The following is a 24,778-nucleotide window of genomic DNA, read 5'->3' as shown; positions in this document are numbered from 1 at the left end:
AGGCAGGCTGTGCGGCTCGGCGCGCGCAGGCTGCTGATTTTGCGCAGCCTTGCGCGCGCCGACCCCAGATTTTATAAGATACGCGCGGCTACGCGCGTATCTTATAAAATCAGGCGTACTTTTGTTCGCGCTCGCGCAACTTTTTAAAATTTGTATACTTTTTAAAATTTGTATACTTTGACCCTGGGGGTGGGGGAGAAATGGGATGAGGAGCATGGAAGGGAAAGTACATATTGGTGATTTCATTTTGAAATCTTCACACATTCTTTCCCACCACACTTTGCACCTGCTTCAAAGCAGGGACAAATTACACAAGGACAAAATTCCGGTATTCACTCACTGACCTGAATTTTCAAAGGGAAACCCCACAGAGAGTTTCCCTTTGAAAATTAGCTTGCAGGCTTTCTGAATATTGCCCTCCCTTGTTGGAGATAGAAATGTGTTCATTATGCTTTTAGCCTTATTAAAGGGAGGACATTCTTAGGTTGGAAGAGATAAAGATTGCATTTTCAACTCTATGCACATGCTTTTTCAGCAAAATGCTACCTCACAAAAAGCAGGCACAAAGATCTGTGGGTTAGAGTCCCTGCAGACTTTGTTCCAATGGACAGTTTGAAAATTGCCCCATAAAGAGCTGTCAGAACACACTGGGGTAGATTTTAAATGCCCTGCGCGCCGGCGCACCTATTTTGCATAGGCTGCCGGCGCACGCAGAGCCCTGGGACGCGCGTAAGTCCCGGGGCTTTGTAAAAGGGCGGGGAGGCGGCGTGTCGGGGGTGTTCCCGAAACGACGCGGCATTTTGGGGGCGTGCTGCGGCGTTTCAGGGGCGTTTTGGGGGCGTGGCGCTGGCCCGGGGGCATGGTCAAGGCCTCAGGACCAACCCCCGGGTCGGGTGACGGTGCGCCAGCAGCCCGCTGGCGTGCACAGATTTACGTCTGCTTTTAGCAGGCGTAAATCTGCCAACAAAGGTAAGGGGGGGGGGGGGTTAGATAGGGCCGGGGGGGGTGGGGAAGGGAGGGGAAGGTGGGGGGAGGGTGAAGGAAAGTTCCCTCCGAGGCCGCTCCAAAATTGGAGCGGCCTCGGAGGGAACAGGCAGCGCGCACTGGGCTCGGCGCGCGCAGGTTGCACAAATGTGCACCCCCTTGCGCGCGCCGACCCCGGATTTTATAAGATACGCGTGGCTACGTGCGTATCTTATAAAATCCAGCGTACTTTTGTTCGCGCCTGGTGCGCGAACAAAAGTACGCGATCGCACAAGTTTTTAAAATCTACCCCACTGATTGTAAAAGGGGGAACTCCAGCAAGAGCTACAGAGAATATTTGTCTTTGCAGCAGGTTTCTAACAATATTAAGCAATCAATTCAAGTACCCTCTCCTGTTCAGTTGATTTCATTACTAGCAGTAAAAAGATAAAATTTATACACAATTTTCGTTGAGTTAGATCTGATACTTGTTTTTGACTAACTTTTGACATCTGAATCAAAAAATGACCCCAGTTTTTCTCTATCACATCAACTTTTTAAGGTACAGGATACTCTAACTTTGTCCCAAAAATCATACAAAATGTACATACAAAGGAAATAAAAGAAAAAATTACCTGATATACTGTTTATTTAGAGTTATTTTATTCATACAAAGGCTATATATTGTTACTGTAAGTCAAATTGTGTACAAGTAGTAAACTTCTGCTACCAAACATACATATCTCTCTCTCTTTCTCTCCCTCCCTCTCCCCCCCTAGTGGGGATAGGCTGTGCTCTGTCTCCCCTAGCAGCTAAAATACTGAAAACGCTATTTGCAAAAACATCTCCCCCCCCCCCCCCCCCAGTGGTCGTAGGTAGGAATTACAACAATTCTGGCACCGCAAAGTGCGAAAAAGTTATCCAGATAGCGCACTTTGCGATAAACAGCCTATTACCATAAAACACGCCCTTTTCCTATTGCATGCGATATTTAGTGCATTTTGATCCAGGCCTAAGAGAGGCTGTAGAGAAAAAACTTGATGTGATAGAAGAAAACTAACTGCAGTTTTGAAATCAGCATGCCTATTTAAGTCTAAAACAACTGAAAAACCGAACTCAACAGGAATTATGTTAAAAATTGTTCCCCAGTGTAACCCACCTGAGGTCAAAATCCCCATCCTCTTTTGATTTAGAGTAGGCTGATATTAGGCAAGTTCTTCCTGACTTCAGGTTAGTTAGAACTTCTTTAAACTGAGCTACCAGTGATGCATATCAGCTGCACATACAATCAGCAGTTTTCTTCATAACAAACACTGGAAACCTTCAGTATATTTAGCATGAAAACAAGCCAAGCTTTTCCCCTGTGACTGTGAATTTCTATCTACATAACAAGTATTCCTGCTAGAAAAACAGAATGAAATCAAGGTGTGGACAAAAACTGTATTTATTTTGGGCCTAGCAGCTTCCTTCTGATCCTATGGGCTTCCAAGGAAATCAGAACCAACATTGTCTGGGCTTATAGTACACAATGAGGCTTTATTTATAACTCTGCAGCTTTTTGCCCCTTTTCAATCATGTCTCCCTTCTCCCCTTTGACCAGAGACAACAGACTACTGTTCCCTCTGAAAGCTGATTTGCACAACCCTGCGTCCGAGTTGTCATCATTGTGTGATGGCTGAGATGTTTTTTCACGAAGAAGTTGTAAGCGTTGCCTCTGCATCTTCCCCAGCCCTGACTGGCCTCAAGAACTAAACCCAGGTCTCATACATGGCAGCACACAGCACTGCCATTGAGCCATCTGGCAAGCCCTGGAAAAACTGTATATTAAAGGAAAAATTTACTTCTCATTTTCAAGCTTCCAGTTCTAAGCATCTAGTTCTTTCCAGTGTGTTGAACCAAATGAATACTGAGAGGCCTATTAAATTTCTTCAAGGTGTAAGTGTGCTTTTGGGTCTGTAAAATGTATCAATGTACAGAAAACAATATTGAAAGGGACATACATTAAAAAAAACTCTGTTGTCTTGGAACTAATTGGATATCCTAGGTCTTCAATTTACAACAGCAGCAAGGGAAAATATGTCAAGGAACTCAAGGAAACACATGTAATACATGTAATCTTGTTAGCACTTTAAAATTAAATCTTAGATTATGAATAGAACCATGCACAGATAAGATACACCAACAAAACATATGCATCCAACATTAGATTCTAACATCTATACAAATATACAGAAAAGTACTTACAAGGACAGCTAGAAGAACCTTTTACTGGTCTGAAACAACATCTATAGAAAAGGGAGGTGCTATCCTTGACCTTTTGATAACCAGCCTGATGGGTCTTGTTGCAATCAATATGGAGATTAGTCGAGCAATAAGGAAAATCACATGGTGAAGCAGCTTGGAGCTCCATATATAACCACAAGTGTCGTACTGCAAAGGGATGTAAAGGGTCTGTGTCAGATTCACTCTGCTGATTTAAATGATGGGATAAAAGATTTCTAAATAGGGCTTCCAATATGGCCAACATAAGAAAGATTTGATATTCGTGTGGGTCTTCTGCAAATGATTTTCCTGTTGTATCCCCATCATAAGAGACATGCAGCCTCATGTTGGTCCTATACCCGATCTGGAGGTGTTTAGATAGATGCAAGAAGGTGAGAAGATACATTACTAGTATTAATACTCTATGTCCAGATGTGTCTATTCCTTTTTGAATACCATTGAATACATTGCTTGGTACATTCATTATGCCTATACTATAATAGGTAAGAAATATTAATGTGCATGAGAGAACTCACTTCCACTATGCAGTGTGATCCTAAGGTTGACTGTGATGTCCAAGTCAGATAGCCATTCTTCCTTCTGTCCCTTAACCCATGCCCTTTTGTATATTTGGATATAAACTATGCAGTTTACAGATCTCAGGTCATGGTCTCCATGGAGTGGAGAATAAAACTGTTAAGTTATGGGGAGACATGGGCCGCCCCCACCCCCCAGCACGAATGTGCGGGTGCCGCTAATAACTGGGCACCCAATGCACTCATGCAGCAGCCACCCCAACCCCATCGCAGCTCACTTACCTGGGGCGTGGGGGGTGTGACCCCCATGATGGCGTGAGCTTCATGCAATCATTTGCTCCAAGGGGGGTGCCTTCTCCAACTGGGCTGCGATATTCATCGATGCCGCTCCTCCGGTTGGTCTAGTGCCCAGACGCTGGACCACCTGATTGGACCAGAGGAGTGGCGCATTGACATTGCTGGCTGGGCAGGCCAGTGGGGATTATAAAACCCGCTGGCTTCATTGTTCAGCCTCTTCTTCCTTGGCCCAGAGCACCCAACCCACCCTTTCGTTAGCTAGAATAAATTGTTAGCAGGTTCTTGTTCATTTGTTATTCTGCTGCGCCAGTCCAGTCCAGGCTATTGAAATGCAGGAGGCAATAAAAGGGAACACGGAGGTGCTATAAAGAAGAGAGGGGGCGGACTTTCGGCGATGACGTGTAGGAGGCGGAAGTGAACGGGGAAAGCTTCGTGGCCCCGCTCCCCCGAATCTGTAAATAAAACTTGCTAAACTTACTCGTTTTCACTGCTCTTGCCGTGGATAGACTGTCGGAGGTGCTGCTGAGGCTCGTTGAAGCTAGTAGTCCCGCGGGTAATGCGCCGGTCGAGCGCCCGCGGCAAGTCAGAGCGCCGACCACATCGACCGCGTGCTGTCAAAATGGCCGCGGCAGCCTAATCCGGGGAACCTTTGCTTGCTTCTATTAATGAGGAGGCCCTGCAAAAAAATTCGCAGCGCGTGACTGAGGTGTTGGATGGCCGCCTATACAAGCTGCAGACCGCGATGGAAGATATTAAATTCACGGTCGAAGGCCACGCCAAGCGGCTGGACACTGCGGAGGGCATCATCTCTGACTTGGGGGACCGCCTGGCGACCTCGGAACGTAATATGGCAGACCTACAAAGCAGGCAACGTGAGCTCCTTGCCAAGCTGGAGGAGCAGGAGGACAGAGGGCGCCGAAATAATCTAAAAATCATTGGCCTCCCCGAAGAGGTGAAGGAGGGGGAGCTGAAGGATCTTGTTGAGCAGTGGCTCCCGCAGCAGGTGGGCCTCCTTCTCACCGGTGACCGGCTTCAATGTGAAAGGGTACATCGTGTGGGCCCAGCGCGAGAAGGGCTGGGACGACCGAGACCAGTAATGGCCTGGATTCTTAATTGGGACCATAAGACCACCACAAGAAGGAGGTGGAGTATAATGGTCACAGGCTGCTGCTGTTTAATGACTTTTCGGCTAATACCGCAGCGCAGCAGAAAATTATGGCTCCGGCTTGCACGGCACTCCACAAGCGGGGCATCCGGTTTGCCCTGCTCTACCCAGCGAAATTGCGGGTCCAGCATGACAATAAAACCCTCTTTTTCAACTCAAAAGAGGAGGCGGAGGGGTTCTTGGCGGGCCTTCCTCGCCTGGCTGGAGAGTGAGGGATATAACCTTTTGGAAGCTGATTCCAGGCTTATTGTTCCCCTAACCTTCTAATCACAACGATTGCAGCTTGCTGAGAATACTACTGTCGAGCCCAGTGCTCAGTGCACTGATGGGGACCTGATTCTACCTGAACGGGCCGTGGAGGCCAGCATTCCACCTTTTGTGTTGCCTATGGAAAGCCTCTGTGGAGTGGCAGCTCAGTTTCTGTGTGCTGTTTGTCCCTGTTGAATCTCGGACATTAGGTTACCTGAACAGGAGGTTACACTTTATGGATTAACCTTTCATCACCTGGAATCTTACAGTCTTTGGACTTCTGTGTTAAACTCTTACTGCTTAGTTACTGCTGTTTTTGGGGCCCTTGCTTCCCCTACGGCCAGAGGTGGCGAAAGCTGGGGAGTGGGGCGGGAGATTGGAGATAGGGGTTCTGGTGTTGCGTCTGTGGAGCTCGACCGTTTGAGCCCCATGGAACACGGGGGGCGGGGGGGGGGGGTGTCAGTGTTTGAAGTATGGATGTGTTGTGTGTTTGTGGGAATATGTGATAGTAGGAAGGGGATGGAGGGGGAGATGACCAATTGGCTATTTACCCAAGAGGTTCCATTTGTGCAAGGGGCATGGATTGCTTTTTTCCCTTCAGGGCCTAGGCTGGGAGGCCGTGGGGGATTTCTAGCAGGAGTGACAAGGGGTCTAGCTGGACCCCGATTTCTGACCTTAATGTTGCTCCTATATGATGGCGCAAGTTAAAATTGTTACTATAGGAGGAGACAGAATCGCTGGGCTCCAAAGCGGCCGGGTCACCTACCGCCCCCAAGCCCGGAAGTGAGTGGGAGGAGCCGAAGCACGCCTCAAAAGCGGCGTGGCAGCAAGGAACATCGAGGAGACAGAATCGCTGGGCTCCAAAGCGGCCGGGTCACCTACCTCCCCCAAGCCCGGAAGTGAGTGGGAGGAGCCGAAGCACGCCTCAAAAGCGGCGTGGCAGCGGTGCACCGCCACCGCCGGCGCGTTGCCAAGCCGTGCGCGCCTAAGGGGTGCGTGCGGCTTAGTCCGGCTTTGTCCGGATTTGCCGGATTTTGAGGGGAAGCTTTGCTATCTTCTCCTTTTTCCTGAGACTTTGGACTATTGGTCTACAGCACAAGTTAAACGGTCGGATCCTTGTTTTTGAATTATGCCACCTAAAAGAAAGGGGAAGATAAGGGTCTTCCCCTCCGAACCCTTGCCTCCCCTCCTTCAATTAGAAATAGACCGCTTTATGACTCAGCTGGAAAAGGAGAGTACCAGTGAAACCGTTGGAAGCCCCATGGTAGAACAAGTGGCTCCCCTGGATGAGGCCTCTCTAAGTCCTGATTCACGTCCGCCTCCTGCTCAACGCGGTGCAAACGGAGTAGCTGTTATACCATCTACCGCAGAGGAGGATCGACTCCTAAAATCTGAGGGAGCTAGCTCCGTGCTGGATTCAGAGGAGGAGGAGGAAGCTGGATCTTCTGTAAACCAACATCAAGGAACCCTCCACACTGAATATCCAGAGGAAGCGAGGCCTAAGGCAACTAGGCCAGAGACAGTAACACTGGGTGCAATATGGGACTTGGTGAATGGTCTAAGTGCCACTATTGATAGACTAGAGGGAAAATTAGACTCAGTTTCTTCAAATTTACAGCAACAATTTCAGGGTGTACAGAAGCAAACAAATGAAGTAGTTAACAGAATAGAGCAGGCTGAAATTAATATAAAATCTTTACAAAGTTTGAAAAATAGCTTGGTAAAAGATCAATTAGTCTGCTCTAGAAGGTTAGAAATATTGGAAAATAATATTAGACATTTAAATGTACGGGTTGTAAATTTTCCTAAAATAGCTGGTGAAATTCCCTTTGTTTCTTTTAAGAGGTTCTTAGCTGAGGTTCTTGGGTTTTCTGATGGAAATAATATGTTGTCTATAAATTCTTGTTTTTTTGTGAAAAAAAGAACCCCAGCTGTTACTCCATCTATCCCAGCAAATTTAACAAGCTTTTTGGATAATTCTTCCTTGCAAGTGTTAGATAGAGAAACATTAATTGTTTCATTTATCACTACCTCTGACATGATGAAGTTAATGAAAGTATACTTTCAGAAGTTTCCTACTTCATATTGTGGACAAGATGTACAAATCTTTCCTGATTTAGCCCCTATTACACGTAATAAAAGACGTGAGATTCTTGAATTTAGACCAAGAGTAATTTCTTTGGGGTTCTCTTTTTTGCTGAAGTATCCGTGTCGTTGTTGTATAAAGAGAGGAACTGAGTCCTTTATATTTACTCAGATAGAACAGCTACGTTTATTTGTAGACTCACGAGAACCAGTAACCTCCTCCCCTGTGGATACCTAGTGTTCAGGTAAAATTGGAATCAGCTGATTTGTGCTAATCTAATTATTATGTAAAGTTTTTCTTATTATTCTCCTCTTGATTTCTGTCCTGTAGTCTCAGGTTTATATTATGACTCCTTGAGGATATAAAAGATATTTTGAAATAGTTAACCCTTATATTTCAACTGGACTATATGTTAACTGGAGTTCTGGATAGTTAACAAATTGTTTGTAATAATAACAATTGAACGATATCTAGATAGTCTGTTGAAATTTGAAGTTTCATTTCAATGATAATTGAATTGTAAATAATTACTTATTTGTAATTTGAAAAATCATAAATAAAATATTTAAAAAAAAAAAAATTGTTACTATGAATGTGGATGGCATACACTCCCCAATTAAGCGGACCAAATTATACGCAATGTTTAAACGTATGAAAACACAGGTGGCGCTTCTAGAGGAACCGTACTTGGGGGATGGGGAGCATGAAAAATTGCGGAGAGATTGGGTGGGTCAGTCTTACTATTCATCTTATAATCAACGACAAAGGGGAGTTGCCATCCTTATTCATAAAAATTTGCCGTTCCAACTTGAGCGTATCTGCCAGGATGAGGAAGGCCGATATGTTCTAGCGGCGGGCACTCTGTATCACCATCGTATTGTTTTCTGTGCTGTCTATGCCCCTAATGTATACTCCCATGGATTTTTTGTTTCCCTGATCAATCTCCTGGCCGATTTTTCTGATTATAGTTTGGTACTGGGGGGTGACTTTAATATTGTCGCAAACCGCCAGCTAGATAATGCACCTCCTAAACTTGCCTCTAGGACGGAAAGTATGGAGGGCATTAATCTACTGTGCCAGGAACTACGTTTGCTTGATGTTTGGTGGATACTACATCCGCATGATCGCGATTTCACTTTTTTCTCTCACCCGCACAATGTGTATTCCAGGCTGGACTATCTGCTTGTCTCAGATCAGTGCTTCTCTAAAATACAAGACGTTAACATAGGGACTATCTCCCTGTCAGATCACGCACCGGTGACAATGGTTCTCCAATGGGGATTGGGGAACCGGTCCCCGTACTCCTGGCGCCTGCGACCAGACCTTTACTTAGATAAGGAATTTCATGGGTACTTGCAGGCGTGCTGGAAGGAGTATGTTGAACATAATACGACCCCGGATGTCTCCCCCTCGACAGTGTGGGAGGCTGGGAAGGCGGTCATGCGGGGGGCAGTCATTGCTTATGTGGCAAAGAAAAACCGCCGCTGTAATGCAGAAATTTTAAGGCTCACTGGAGTTCTCAAAAATGCACAAAGTGCTCATATGGGGGTCTTGTCAGATGATGCTAAAGCCCTCTAAGACCGGGCGCGGGAGGCCTTAAATAGCTTGCTGCACCAACGGGCCTCAAAGTTGCTTCGATATTACCGGTACCAATTGTATAAATATGGTAACCGAGCCAGTCGGCTTATGTCACATCTGGTTCGGCCCCGGGGTCAGCGCATTTCTGTCATGGGAATTCGAGATAGGCATGGGGTACATCAGACCACTTCTGCTGGCATAACGGCCAGGTTCTTAGAATATTATACAGCCTTATATGCCCCAAAACCTATGAATAAAGAGACAGCGGAACAGATGTTCAGTGGACTCCCCTGGCCTCAACTAACCCCAGCTCACTTGGAGATGGTGAATCGCCCGATTAATACTCAAGAAATTTATGCTGTTATTCGGAAGCTTAGGCTTGGCAAAGCGGCAGGGCAGGATGGGCTTGGGTCAGAGTACTATAAAATTCTCAATTATGGAGTGCTTACTCCTTTACAAGCTTACTTTGATGACTTGTTGCATACTGGCGCTCTATCGACGGCCTCTAATCAATCTGTCATTGTAGTTCTTCCTAAGCCCGGGAAAGACTCCTTGGAGGTGGGATCCTACCGTCCTATTTCGCTGTTAAATGTGGATGTTAAAATCCTAGCCTCGGTTCTGGCAGCCCGGCTGTCCATTCTCCTGCCAAATCTTATTCATGAGGATCAGACGGGGTTTATCATGGGACACCAGGGGGTGCGTAATGTTAGGCTTTTATTGGCAGCTTTGAGTTACCATGCCGACGCAGAAGCACTGATCTTAAGCCTGGACGCCGAAAAGGCGCTTGACTCGCTTTCATGGGAGTACATGTTCTGGGTACTACAGAAGTATGGTTTTTCTGGTGCTTATTTACAATGGTTGCAAATACTCTATGAAAACCCTAGCGCCACTATCTTGCTCAATGGTCTACCTACAAGGGCTTTTCCTATCTACAGTGGAGTCCTCTCTCCCCCTTGTTATTTGTTTTGGCGCTGGAGCCTCTGACTATCTGCCTCAGACGGGAGCGGGCTATTAGTGGGATCAGTCTGGATGGGCACCCTCTCAAAATTGCTTTATTCGCAGATGACCTTTTATTATTTGTTGGGAAGCCACGAACCAGTGTGCCCGCTATTATTAATCTGTTTGACCGCTTCCATTTGGTTGCCGGTCTTAAAATTAATTATGATAAATCGGAGGCATTAGCCTTAAATGCGCATCTCCCAGTCACCTGGGGAGGGGTGTTCCCCTTTTGATGGGCCCCCGGCAAACTTAAGTATTTGGGGGTTTGGATCCCAAGGGACCTGCACCAGTTATACTCTTTAAATATCTCCCCCTGTATTACTAAATTTCAGGCTCTTACATATGCTTCCCTGTTGGCTGACGGTGGAGGACATCCGCCGCTTGCGCTCCAGCATCCAACGCTTTTTATGGTGGGGGAAACGCGCACGCCTCGCCTATGTGACTATGGAACACCCATGAGAGCGTGGCGGGCTAAATTTGCTGGATTTCCGGCTATATAATGTAGCCTGTCAGCTGCGGTTTGTAGGCGAGTGGCTTACGGGGTCCTATCGCTACTGTGAGGAGGGGATGTTGGGATGCATGTCGACCCCGGGCTCTCCCTTGAACCTTATTCAAATGCGGATGGAGCAGCGCCGTACTGCCTGTTATCCTAAGGTATTATTAACACCCTGTGTAAGAGCATGGCGATGGGTGCGAAAGCTACACCACCTATCAGGAGTGTGGTCCCTATTGATTCCCTTTTTGACTAATGTGGAATTTCTTCCAGGCCGTGAGTGTAGCTCAGTGTTTCGCTTTTGGGCGGAGCATGGGGTGCTGTTTGCGTTTCATATGTATGATCCTGACTCCGGCACCTTACTGGACTTTGATACGATGGCACGCACTTTCCAGCTGCCAACGAAACATTTCTATGCTTTTCTCCAAGCCCGCCATTACTTGACTGCTTTTGCTTGGACACGTCCTATGCTGGAGGCTGAGATAAAGTTTGCTAATACCATTTTTGATACCGCCTATTTGAGGAACACCATTACAGGATGGAAAAAACTTGGCCAGAAGCTTGGCGAGGCTGTTCCTCTCCACCGCATGGCTACCCGGTGGTCTGGAGTTTTGGGTTCCCCTGTTACTGAGAGGCAGATGTCGAGCTGGTTCCAGGACCTTTATAAATTGCTGCCGGTCCTGGGCCTACGGGAGCTATAGTTTAAACTTCTACATTGTCTCTACTATGAAGATGTCCGTCGGTTTAGGATGAAGCTGGCTATGTCTCCTTGTTGTACTAAATGTGGAGCCGTGGAGGGTACGCTGCTACACCGGATGGTTGAATGCTCGTTGCTCCGACCCTTTTGGCAGGCGGTGCTGGCGGTGGTTGGAACCTGCATAGGCATCTCTCTCCAACTCACTGGTCAGATGCTACTTACCTGTGCCTCGCCTAGACTTTTGCCAGGCAGCCATTCTAAGGCTCGATTTGAACGAGTGGCTGTTTTGATGGCATGTCGAACTATTCTGGCCGGTTGGACGGAGCCACTGACTGTGCCCACAATTGATGCTTGGTTCGGCAGAATGGCCTCTCTTGCACAATTGGAAAGACTGGATTTTTTGGCCGGCAAGAGGCGCCCAGATAAACTCTATTGTGACTGTTGGGACACTTGTTTCCATGCCTTCCCTAAATCTCTACAAGATGAACTGCGCCTCAATGGTTATACTTTGCAATGGTCATCCAAAGAGGGGTGGAGGGGGCGGGGGGTGGTTAAGGTATGAATGGGGAGTGAATGTGGTGCCTGTGGGGATTGGGGCAAGGGAAGGGGAGGGAGGTACTGGGGAGAAAATGGAAAATTTGGGGAGGGCGGTATAGTGGAATTCCAGTTAAGCGCTGTTATTAGCGATGTTGAGGTTCTATTTTTGATGTATGTTTCACTTGCTTGATTGGGAGATGTTTACCGCTCCCCTGTTAATAAAAAGTATTTTGACAAAAAAAAAAAAGAAGAGAGGGGGCTTGGGGGCCACCTCAAGAGTTTGGCCATAGATGGTGAATGCCAGGCCTGGGGATTGGGCCTTGGCAGGTCGACGGATGAACATGCTTGGGAGTGGCTCCGATGGGGCCTGCTGCATGACGGCCTGCCTGGGACCCCTCTAGCGAGGGCAGTCACAACATCTGTTGAGGCTCGCAGGGAGCGAAACACCTCAGTTCCACTTGGGCGGAGAGAATTGTGGTTATCGGCACCTGCCCGGTGGTTGAGAGTTGGCAGTGGTGACAGGACTCGGTACCTAAATTAGACTCTTCTGTTAGGGTCCTCTAATAAACGGCTGCAGCCAGTTCATCCAAGTTATTTGTCATGTTTTCCTTGTGTGTGTAATGTTGGGGCATCTAGCCAGGACGGTGGAGGTGGGAGAAGAACCATGGGTGTCCGGGGTGCCCAATGTACTATTTGTGAACGGAATGGTCCTCCCTGATATACAGCCCTGCATAAGAGAGTAAGGTCAAGATCTAGTATGCAATGGAAATGAGAATATATATGTGAACTTTTACATATACATGAGACTTCAACATCAAATAAATATTTTTCTTTTCTTTTTCCTTACTGAATCAAATGGAGTTGGAACATGAAAGTGGTTCTGAGAATGTTTAAATTAAGCAGTATTTTGAATGAAATGCACGCAAGTGTTTTTGACCTCTTTTCCTTCGCTTAGTGTAACATCATGGCATGAGCATTCTCAGTGGGCTTGTTCCACCCAATTTCAGATGTTTGTTATGTCAGGAAAGCAACTGTGTATTTGAAAAGGGTTAAAGAGGTTCATGCATATTTTAATGAAAATGATACTTAATTTAAAGCAGAAGCTGCCTAAAGGGAGTGTATTTGATTTTGATGCAGTAGCATGGCATCTGAGCCTTCATTATTTTTTTTTTTAACATAGGCTATTAGCCTCAGTTAGCAAAATAACATTCTTTTGAAAAAGGTTCTGATTCCTGAATTTGGATGAATCAAGTGTTTTGCATTTATCCTTATTTCCAGTCTTCAAAAAAATCCATCTTCACACCATTGCATCCTCTATGGCTTTCTCTTTCTTTGGAGGAGAAGGGGGTCTCTTTCTCAGATGTAAAAATGTCATTGATTCACACCTTTCAATATTTAAGGAGTTTAGGAATAAGTTTTGCTTTTTGTTATCGCTTGCAATGCTTCTGTAAATTTTGATTGAACACACCTTTTCAAACTATTGAAAGAAAATGATCAATCATTGTGGTGGTATGCTCCGGCACTGGATGTCGGGAGGAGGCTGAAGGCTGGAAATGAGACTAGATGCTGAGGTGCACTGTAATTTTATACCCTGCAAGTCACTAGTAAACATGAAAATGGCTGAATTTTATAACATTGCTCACGTTAGCCAGCAAATATATGCATAAGATACACCAATTTTCAAAGAAGACTTATGCACTTAAGTGTGCCTTGAAAATTATTCCAGCAAAGCTCAGCAAAACTACATAAGCACAATTTAACCAGCTATTTTCTGCATGTAGTTTTTAAAATCAAAAAGTATAAGGTTGATTTTTAAAAGCCCTGTGTGCGCCAAAGCTGGGAGATATGTGAGTGTCTCGGGCTAGCATGCATCACGTGGATGTTCACATATATGTATTTTATTGGCTCTCTAACTGCCATCACATTCATCAGCTGCTCACTCATATATAATTTGGTGGCCTCCCAACCTTTGCACCAAAACACCAATCTTACAATTTATTGTTTTATGCCCCCCTGTTTCATAACTTCAAGCCATTCCATTTGATACGCGGAATGATGAAATGATTTCTGGCCATAATAAACACATGTGGCTGAATAATGCATCTATCTCTACCATGTCTATTTTGATTAATTGGATCAACTGCCTGCATGGAAAATTCCACCATGTGGATTTTAAGAAATGCCTGAGTACACGCAGATCTCCTGGTACGCGCACAAGTCGAAAAGGCAAAAAAGGGGTGGGGCGTGGGTGGTCTGGGTCTGTAAATTGAAGTCTGTGTGTAAGTATTTGCATGCACAAGCGCGCGCCAGGGTCCCCTACTGCTTAACTTTACTTCTTGCTATGGATGACATGTAAGTTTTAAAATAAAAAAACATCTGAGCTTGTCAACAGGATTTGAAGGGTTGGGGCTAATAGGATAAAAGGTAGACTATCTAGATAGTGGGCTTAGGAAGTCCTATTCTTTACCGGAGCAAACTGGGAATAAATTCGGGAAACGGTTATTTGCATTGGCATGCATGCCTAGCAAAATCCCTCCATTTACGCGGTAGATTTTATAACATATATAATGCATATGCATGTGTATGTGTATGGCATAAAATGGTCGTGTCTATTGGCGCAAGCCAGCATACGCACGTACATGTACGACTGTGCGGCTGTTTAACAGTTATTGTCTATGTACATAAGTGCAGATGCCACACTCTGGAACACCTCTACCCTATGTGCATAAAAGTACACACAGGAGGTAATTTTCAAAAGGATTTACATGCATAACATGGTTTTAGAAAACTGCTACTTTTACATGCATAACTCCTTAAAAATTTCAATGAATTTTCAAAAGGATATAACGCATGTAAATGGGATCTTGAAAATTGCTATGATACATGCTACTTTTAAGCACATAGGGGTAGATTTTATAAATCTGCGCCCGCGCGTACTTTTGTTCGCGCACCAGGCGCAAACAAGAGTATGTGGGATTTTAATAGATACGCGCGTAGCCGTATTTTAACTGGATGGGGGCGTAGCCATGCGTATCCATTAAAATCCGGGGTCGGCGCGCGCAGCCTGCCTCCATTCCCTCCGCTTCCCCCCACCTTCCCCTCCCTTCCCCTACCTAATCCACCCCCCCAGCCCTATCTAAACCCCCCCTACCTCTTGTTGTACAAGTTACGCCTGCCCGAAGCAGGCCCAGGAGCCATTTCAGAGGCCTCGGCCACGCCCCCGGGCTGGAACCACACCCGCGGCCCTGCCCACAAATGGCACGCCCCCGCAACACGCCCCCCGACTTGCCCCCCCAGGAAAGCCCCGGGACGCGCGTCCCGGGGCTTGCGTGCGCCGCCAAGCCTACTCAACATAGCCTCGGCACGCGCAGGGGGTACTTCGGCCACGTTTTCGGGGGGTACGCACGTACCCCTTTGAAAATCTGGCCCAAAACTCCTTTGAAAAATTCCCTCCACAGTGTGCGTGAGCATAATTGTACATGTGTATCGGTCAGGCAAGTTTTTAAAGGGCTATTTCTGAGTTTAAAGCACTACTTTATCTGCAGAAAAAGAAAACTTGTATTTTGGGGGCCAAACCAAACATATACGGCTACAGTGCAAGAATACAATGGACTAGAATGTGATATTTTGTGGCTGTCCTAATGATACATATGGATTTATAGAAATAAGGTCAGAGACCTGACTGTCTAGACATACCAGGTGTATAGATGATGAAAGGTTTAATTTTGTACTGTCGTTATTTCAGCATTCGCTGTTTGCTGTTTATATTTCAGCAGCTGCTTGCAGGTTCATGCTAGTTCATTTCATTTATGCAGTTAGGCCTAATACTGCTCGTTGATTTTAGCTTCATTTCCTGCAGAACTTGCACATGGAACAGAAACTATGCACGTATTTTTGATGTTTAAAAAATAGCATGTGTGCAAGTACAAGCTGCTTCCATGTGTATATGCTAATTTTACACACGTAACTCCTTTGAAAATTTGCTCCCTAGTGATTAGTGACTAAACCAAGTGGAAAAAACAGTGGATTGTATGTTACATGGAATAATGAGCATTGAAAGCCACATAAACCCTTTATATCTATATTACTTTAATGTTGCATTTGGAATAAAGCTACATCAATCTGCTTGAATATGTAGAAATAAGGGTCAAACAAACAAATTTTGGTGATGTCTTTTTGTTTGCTAACTTAGGGGTAAATTTTTAAAGGGCTGCACAGGCATCTGTATGTGTGCGGTTTCTGGCACGCATGTTATAAAATCGGCTATCTGCGTACACATGCTTGCCTGATTTTGTATTGGCGGTAGGGGGCTGGTAGGGGGAATTTCCCTAACTCCCTACCTATCCTTTCTCCCTTTTCCCCTCTCCTCCCCGACCCGTAAACTCACCCTAACTCAGCTATTTTTGTTTGTTTTGGAGTTTACCCGATCCGCGCACTGGCTGGCTGCTACTACGCGCGTCACCGGGACAGCCCCTGCCCCGCCCATATCCCACCCCCAGCCTGCCCCGTTTCAATACCCCGGCTCTTTCGCACATACTGGCAGATATGCACGTGGCCGGGCCATTTTGAAAATGCGCTTGGCACACTCTTGGCTCGGCCACGTGCGTATCTGCCAGTTTTGCGCGCACTGGCGTATGAAAATTCCCCTGTTGATGCAGTGGTATCCAAATAGCAAGAGATACATTCTTTTCATCAGTTAGCTAGTTCATTTTGTACTGACATGAGTACAGGAACTCTTGAAAATTAGTCACAAATGTGTTAAACAAATCCAGCAAAAACGTATTACTTATAGTTTAGCTTATCTCCATGTAATGAAACTGTGCATGCAGTAGGATGGAATACAAAGGTTTTGTTAAAACTGATCTACGAATGAATGTCAAGGCTTTCTGTTCAAAACTGGATGGGAATCGGACTTCAAAAGCCTACAAGTCTTATGGCAGTGATTTCTTTTCTTCTGCTTACCTGACAATCAAAGGATTTAAGCAGTTAAATTTGTCTTTTAGCATCTTAAATATAATCAGTTAAAAATACCTCCCTGCCCCCATCCAGTTAAAATCTGTCTGCACAAAACCTCTGTGTGCACATATTTAGCTGGACATAAAAGGGGTTGGATCAGGTCATGCCTAGGGTGGAGCTATCAAATTTATCCACTTCAGCATGGACCGGCTAAATGTGTTAGCCATTTGTGCATCTGAATCCTATCACACTGTTTTAGTGTGGTTTGATATAAGCAGGTATTTAGTCGCAATGCTAGCTGGTTACCTGCGGCTGAATATGATCTACCTAACGTTGCCTCTCGGCAACTCTTGGAAATTCCACCTGCTAGGGTCAGAGGTACGAAGCATTTTTCCCTTAGACATCAGAAAATGAGAGAGAACCTTTAGAACATCTGGCATTTTCACTTCGTCTCAAATTTCTTAATGCTTTTTCCCCCATTCTGTGGCCAGCTTTCAGTGGCAAAGCTTCAGCCACAACCTGACTGGCTAGGCTAAGGCTGAAAATTCACACAAATCTAGCCCCTGTTATCCTTATGCACAGGGATAGTCACCATGCTTAACCAGTTTAGCTATCACTGAAATTTTTGTGCTAGTTGGCTGGTTCTCCACAATCCCAACCCAAAAACACTATGCCTGAAATACTCTTTTTTTTTTTTTTTTTTTTAAGCAGCTAAGTAAAGTGAAATTAGGAAGCTAAATCTAGTGAAAGCAGCCAGCTGTATTCAGTCTCTCTACGAAGAACCCTGATAGATGTGGCCGGCTAACTCCTTTACGTGTCTATGAAAAAGTAAATCAGGCTCTTTGTACGTTCATCATTAAAACTGCAGCAGGGACTGTACAGGCAGGTCTTCCTCTTAGTAGTCCTAGACATGTTCGGTGGTGACTGCATCGCCTTCTCCTGTGGTATTTGTGTTTTAGCAGGAGTCCAACAATAAGAAAACGACTGTGATTGTTGCAGAGCAATTGGTTATAGGATAACATTTATGAAATGGGGAGAAGTTCCACAATGCTTTTTGCCCAAGTTCTTCCACAACTTTTTTTCTGTTTATTGTGTATGTATGTATGTATGTATGTATGTTTGTTTGTTTATTTATTTATAATCTGTCTCTAAGACCTAGATTTATCAAATTGCTGTAAATATTGTATGCGGTAGAAAAATGGGCAAGTTTTATGGTAGTTTCCTAATTATTGCAAAGTGTGTTAACTTTTTGCACTAATACCTGCAAAGTGCTGAGAAGAGAGACAGACTGACTATGTACAAGGTCCTTATAGTAGTTGGCTATTTATATCTGGATAGGAGGCTCACCTAGTAACTCAAGGTGAGGTTTAGGTAATAGTGTAGGGCTGTAGGGGTTAGGGGCCACTTTCACATGCAGAGTGAGACGTATGAACAGAACAGTACACTCTTGTGAAGATTTGATGTCCTTCGGAGTGAGGAAACTGTACAAATCTCATCTTTGTGTGAATGTTCTCTCAACGTAGCTTGATGTTACCCAGGTCCACAAAGCTAGGGTGAGAGAACATTGTACAAATCTCATCTTTATGTGAGTTTTCTCACAAGAGTGTACTGTTCTGTTCGTATGTCTCATTCTGCATGTAAAAGTGCCCTAACCCCTACACTACTACCTAAACCTCACCTCAACTTACTAGGTGGGCCTCCTATAGTAGCATAAATAGCTGCTTACTATGATGCCATACCCAGAGTTCTCTCTCTCTCTTAAAATGCCCAAAACAGAATTTGCAAAAAAAATCGCAAATTCCATTATGGGCATATTGCACAGCTTAATGCAATTGAAAAGGTATAGTTATTTTTGGCATGCATGCTTTATGGCTTTGCGAAGCCAGCCCACTTTTTCAGAAATCCCGCCCCGGACTCCTCCTTACTCTCCTTTTAAAAATTTGCATTGTGCCATGCGTTATGATGCTTAGCACATGCGTTAAGGCGTTTTAGCACTTGTTAAGCCATTTTTCACATGTGAAAATGCCATAATGCAATTTGATAAATGACCTTGTAAGTGTCAAATTGTATTTTTACACAGTGATTTCTGTTACCTGAGAAACACAGTGGGCAATTTTCAAAGTCATGTACTCAGGTAAAATGGACTGACTTGAAAATTTTCCTCCTCAAACATGGCTAATAGTGCCTATGTATTTTTAGTCACATTAAAAAGAGGCATCCCTGTGAGCATGGTTAGGTCAGAGGAGGGAAACTACAGATGCACATGGGATTTTACAAAATATGGTAACTGTTTTTCCCCTCCCCCCACCTCTTGCACAGAGAGCAGGCACAAAATACACAGATACCTGTAGTACATACAACTTTGTACTTGCTAATTTTCCAAGACTAGCAGTGCAGGCAGTTTATGCAAATTTTCAAAGTGTGCCATTAAAACCTCCTTCAGTGGTTGCAACTACTTTATGCTGTTTGAAAAATTTCCCATATAAGTCTACTTAAGGAGATATTTTATTTCAGAAATAGGACCTTAAAAGCAGAAGAATCTATTGGGAAGTTCAAAGTCTCCTTCTAGGGAAAAAACAAGTCTCCTTAAGGTCCGTCCTTCTGTTCTTAAGCAATGAAATGTCACTTTCATGCCATCACTTGCCCCATTTCACTGAAAATCAAGAGAGTTGCACTTGTCTGAATGGCCGTTGCTTACAGCTGTTGATGTCTTCTTTCCGCAGGTGAGAGGCCATTTGCCTGCAGCTGGCAGGAATGCAGCAAGAAGTTTGCCCGATCAGATGAGTTGGCTCGACATTACCGCACCCACACGGGAGAGAAGAAGTTCAGTTGCCCGATCTGTGAGAAGCGCTTCATGCGCAGCGACCACCTGACAAAGCATGCCCGCCGCCATGCCAACTTCCACCCGGGCATGCTGAAGAGACGCAATGGCAGTGCCTCCAGAACGGGCTCCGTGAGTGACTACAGTCGCTCTGACCCTTCCAGCCCTGCCAGCTCCCCCTGAGCCCACCTGCACTGGACATCAGCACTTTTCCTCAGCAAGACCGAGCACCTTTCGTGTAATTCTAGTTGGGTTGCACACTCTTCCACCCTCCCGCTCTCTCTCGCTTGTTGCCTTTCATGCAGAAGATAGCTGCCTCTTGCAGCAAATTTCCCAAGGAAGTCCTGAATTGCCCTTGAAACAGAAGGGAGCTAACCTAACCTCATTTGTGGACAGACCTGGGTGTTTCACCTTTATCAACTTAAGCATTATCATTTGTTTTACATGTTTAATAGCCATATACAGATGTTCTTGATTGTTATTTACAAAAACAAATAGCAAATGAAAAAAAACATACAAAAAAAAACACATTCTTCCTTTATTCCTCAGGTGTACAGGGAGTTTTTTGAAATACAAACATTGCACAATAAAAGCATCCACATAGCTCAAAATTCAACTGTACTGAATGGTCCCCCTCTTCCCCTTTGCCCTTTCTCAGGGATGGATTACCGTGTTACACAAATGAAGACAGCAGCCTTACTCTCTAGGGATATTTGCACTTGTATGCTTCCGGTTAAAGTCTGTTGTGTGGGGAAATACTGGGACTGTAATTTGGTGCTGGATCCTGTCACTCTAGTGTGGAGTTGACAGGTACACACAACTTGGGAATCGCCAGCTCAGAGCCTTATGTGTCTCATCCAGCCCAGCTCTCCTTAACTTCTGCTTTCCCACTGACAACAACTGCTTCAATTCCCTTCTGCTGCTGATGTCCCCTTCCCAACTTCCTGTGGCTAAAATTTCCTGTATAATATTTTAATATGCAAACTTTTTTTGTTGTTGCTGTTCATTATAATTGTCATTGGGTTAAATCCAGATAAATACCATGTATGCCTATAATCAGTTTGTATATGAAACACGGTGATACTGGGTAGAAGCATGTTTATTTGTAAGGCACTGATTTCATCATCTCTCCATAATGAAAATCTCTGGCTCTCTTGCAAGGATTAGAATAGCTGTGAGCTGATTAAACTGACCTGAGAACCTGCTCCTTTTGGGTATTACAGAGGGTTTATATAGTGGCCAGGCCCTGTCTCACAGTCTTCTAGCTAGAATAACTCTCTCCTTGTTTGGGGCTTTGCTAAAAATGAGATGCTACCTGTCCAATGATATAATGATCAGGGAGAAAGCTCTTCCAGCATTGTGGTCGAGTTTTGGCAAGCAGCAAAGGCTAGTGTAGAAAACTTAGCACAGGAAATTAAGCAGAACCCAAACCTGCCACTTCAGCTGTGCAAACGACTACAGGTTAAACTTGAACCTGCCAGCTCTCTTCTAGACTCAAGCTCATCAGCAAAACAGGATTCTTAGATCCACTGGAGAAAACCCATAGGATTTGTCCCATATGGGATGAAGGGGGATCATCCAAAGCTGATTTATAAAAATCTGATAAAGCCATAGTAGAACTAAAAATATCTGACAGCTATTTTGGCTTTTCTAAAGATCTGCAGTGAATTTCCAAAGATTTGACACACAGTCCAAAAAGTCCACTCATATTTGGTAGCACGTTTGAAATCAGCTCAAAGATGTTCAACGTTTTCAACTTTTACAGGAACTCTGTGGATTTTTGAAAGCTCCACTTGTCTTTCTTTTGTCCTTGTTAGTGAGTGCTTTGTCACCGTTCAATCACTTTAAATAGTCACAATTCACATGCTGCCCTTTTCCGGTTTTACGTGACCTCTGCAGTTGCCTATTTGGCTCACATAAGACTACAAACGAACTTTAGGAAAATATATTGATCTGCACACATTTCCCTTCTAAAAAAGGAATAGTGTTGCTATTGCCATATGCACCATATCATACCAAGGCTCACTACTTCCCTGCATAATCATGAATATTAAGGCACGTGTCCTGGACTGTGGATTACCAGTGGCTCTACAACCAAAATATATCAATTTATGCATTATTCCTCTAGCCTTTATTTCATTTCCAAGAATCAGAAGTGTTTGGGGTTGGACAATCTTCTTCTTTTGCCCCTCCATCCAGTAGGGATACAGATAAAGGAAGGAGCAGCTTGCACTGTATGCTATTAGATGCGTGTCCATGCACTCTAAAAGTACAGCTTAAGCTTACACCCTGGACAGGTGCAGTGACTGCAGGAGGGAAGTTTGTAAAGGTTTGCAATGGCCTTAAAGAAGAGGGTCGCAGTTTTGGACAAAACAGAGGGAAGACCAAGCAAAAGAGAAAGAGAGCCAAAAAAAACCCCCAAGAATGGGGATGATTTGAAAAACTGAAAATACGTGGTACGGTGGCTTTAAGACAATGATTAAAAGGGGAAGGGGGCTCTGTTTTCAAAACGATTCTTTCTGTCTTATGCTTGTGGCAAAGCTGGTTTGAAAATGGAGCCCAGGAAGTTCCTGGTTACTGTTACCTCATAACTGTGGTCACTGGAAAATAAAGTTTCATGTTGCCTTCAAATGAACTCGTACTGGAAGCGTTACAAGATAGTGTTTTCACTAAACAATGTTTCACATTTCTCATGCACATGTATTTAAAGCTGTGCTACCTTTGCTACTAAGGTAGCTTAGACTAGGAAAAAGGGAATCTGCTTAGTTTAGCTACATTTAAAATATTAATCTGCTTTATCAGATAAAAAAAATGAATGCTTTTTCAATTGTATCAAATTGCAAGAGAGCAGAGAATTGTGATGTAGCATCTTTGCCAGCCAATGCTTCATTGTCAATGGTGCATCTTACATTTGGGTGCTTTGGAATTATATAATCATTTTACCTTGTCTTTTCATGTTACTGTAACACCTAATTGCAGTCAAGTGTAGCATAGTGAAAATAAGTGTATTTCCCAGTCTACTGTGTGTTACAAAGTGAATGCCTACACATTCCAAAAGCGTTTTTGATTTGTACGACATGTGCTGTGTCGCACTGATACAGTTTGCCAGTCTCTTCGTTTTGTACTGTACTCTTGACTGTGATAGGCTCTGACTATGCAGCAATCAACCTATTTTAGCTCCCCTGGCACCTTGGAATTCCAGGGGGATTCACCCTGGGAATTCTGACAGGCCTTTTGTCCTAGGGAGAGGAGTTCTTTTGGTGCTTTGGTCTTAGACCTTCAGAACTGGGGAACCAGCTGTGTAAAAACAAATAAAAACAACCCCTTCTCCCAGAACCAACCTCACCAGCTTCACAGATGGGAGAAAAGACTATTCTGTACACACTGGAGCATCTACTTTCTGACTCATACTTCCTCGGAGAGTGCACATTTCTCCTCCCTATAAGAGAAACTTGCTGGCTGCAGGAGTTTGAATCAGCCCCAGGTTCTTAAATCCTCATAGCTCCCAAGATGAAGGATGAGGCATTTGGGTGTGGGACAGAAATATTTTGATTGCAGCATAACTAGTTATGGATTTAAGAGTAGTTTTCTAGGTACTTGCATTACATGTTATGTATATTGTTTCTAATATCTTGCATTCTGCTGTAGTTTCAGGACTGAGAACTAATCAAAACAAACAAACAAAAAACCAGATTGATGTGCAGATATGTCCGGGTTGTTCATGTCTGTGTATTCCCAGCTTTGCTTCTAGGGGACCAGATGTTTCCCCACAGGATCACCACCTCTTGAAGCTCAGAGGTGGCTGTAAATGAGAAGCAATGAAACAACTTTGTAGCAGTGCAAATAAAGAGATTTATCAATATAAGTCTGGCTAACCATTTGATGGATCATGCTGTAAAAAGATATGCATTTTTACCTCTCAGATAGCATTTATAGTTTCTTGGTTTTTTGTTTCATGTGTTCAAGAAAAGAACAGGCAGGGGCATTGAGCCAGCTGGAGAGTCTGAATGGCTAAAGTTCTTGGAATGGAAGGGCCATAAATTGCATGGATGCCAAATGAAAAACTAAGAATGCTTAGAGGCAGCACATGTCATTATTGGAGTCATGAGTTTCTGTGGTGGTGTGGCTACTGATTGGCTTGAGGTTTTTTTTTTTTGGTTTTTTTAAAATTTCTTATAAAGAACGTTTTCTTCTGTGCTTCCTCTGACCAGATACTTTGGAAGTTGTGATTTTTTTTTGTAGTGAGCCAACAAAAATGACACGGTAGGTGTTACAGTGGATTAATGTATGGGGCTGAACAAGTCCCTTCTGAAAATAACTCTGGTTTTCTCTTAGAAACAGAGCATGCCTTCCCATGCCAAGCATTGCAAAAAAACTGCAATGAAAGTTTTTGCTCTGGTAAGCATAGTAGAGTGGCAGCTTGCAGGGCCATCTAACGCAGCAGGAGTTATGCAGACTGCTCAGGTCACATGTAAAATGAGTTTAATAGTCTTAGCTTGGTCCCATTGCATATTTGTCAATAAACCTATTAAACAATTTGTAGTCAGGGGTTGAATGCTGGCATTGCAAGGTGGGGAGATGTATATTAGGAATGAAGAGGTGTGTTATAGGAAGCGTACCCAGAACTTGTCTGTACTGAATGACTCTTGTCCTTTCAGGAGTCCTAGGAGTTAGTCCACCACCCTCAAATTAAATTTATAACAAAATTCAAAAGCCAAAATTATAACAACAGGGAATAAAGTTCAAACATTCCTTTCATGGCATAAACACATCATGTTTTATGGTCTCCCACTGTGAAAATATTTTTGCCTTGCAGATGCAGCCTAATAAAAAGACTTTTGCAACATGCATTGCAGTATCGACACAATAAATCTAGCAGCAAATCAGATGGCAACTTTCAAAAGCTCTGCATCAATACATATGCCGCAGTCACTTCTAATGTGTGTATGTTTTGCAGATTTCCAAGTGAGGACAACCCACATTTCCCCATGAAATTAGGAGGTGCAAAACATGCACGCTAAATGCATCTTGCTTCTTTGCACCTGCTTTTGGTATGGGCAATGGAGGGGACACAATAGGGCCCACACTTTTGAAAATCTACTGTCGACATGCTGATTTCCTCTCCCCACTTAAACATGC

General features: G+C 44.3%; 1 protein-coding gene across 1 annotated transcript in view; it reads left to right on the top strand.

Annotated features, from left to right (window-relative positions):
• KLF13 (Kruppel like factor 13) overlaps nucleotides 1–24,487 on the top strand; it is a 139,874-nt gene extending 115,387 nt beyond the window's left edge. Inside the window, exon 2 of the mRNA XM_029575206.1 lies at nucleotides 19,542–24,487. Coding sequence (XP_029431066.1) covers nucleotides 19,542–19,822 — 281 coding nt within the window. The 3' untranslated portion in view covers nucleotides 19,823–24,487. The remainder of the gene's footprint in view (nucleotides 1–19,541) is intronic.
• Nucleotides 24,488–24,778: the final 291 nt, after the last annotated feature.

This window comes from Rhinatrema bivittatum, chromosome 13 (genome assembly GCF_901001135.1).
Source record: "Rhinatrema bivittatum chromosome 13, aRhiBiv1.1, whole genome shotgun sequence".
Classification (NCBI taxonomy): Eukaryota; Metazoa; Chordata; class Amphibia; order Gymnophiona; family Rhinatrematidae; genus Rhinatrema; species Rhinatrema bivittatum.
The sequence above is the reverse complement of the archived record's forward strand: the minus strand, read 5'-3'. Positions and strand labels throughout refer to the sequence as shown.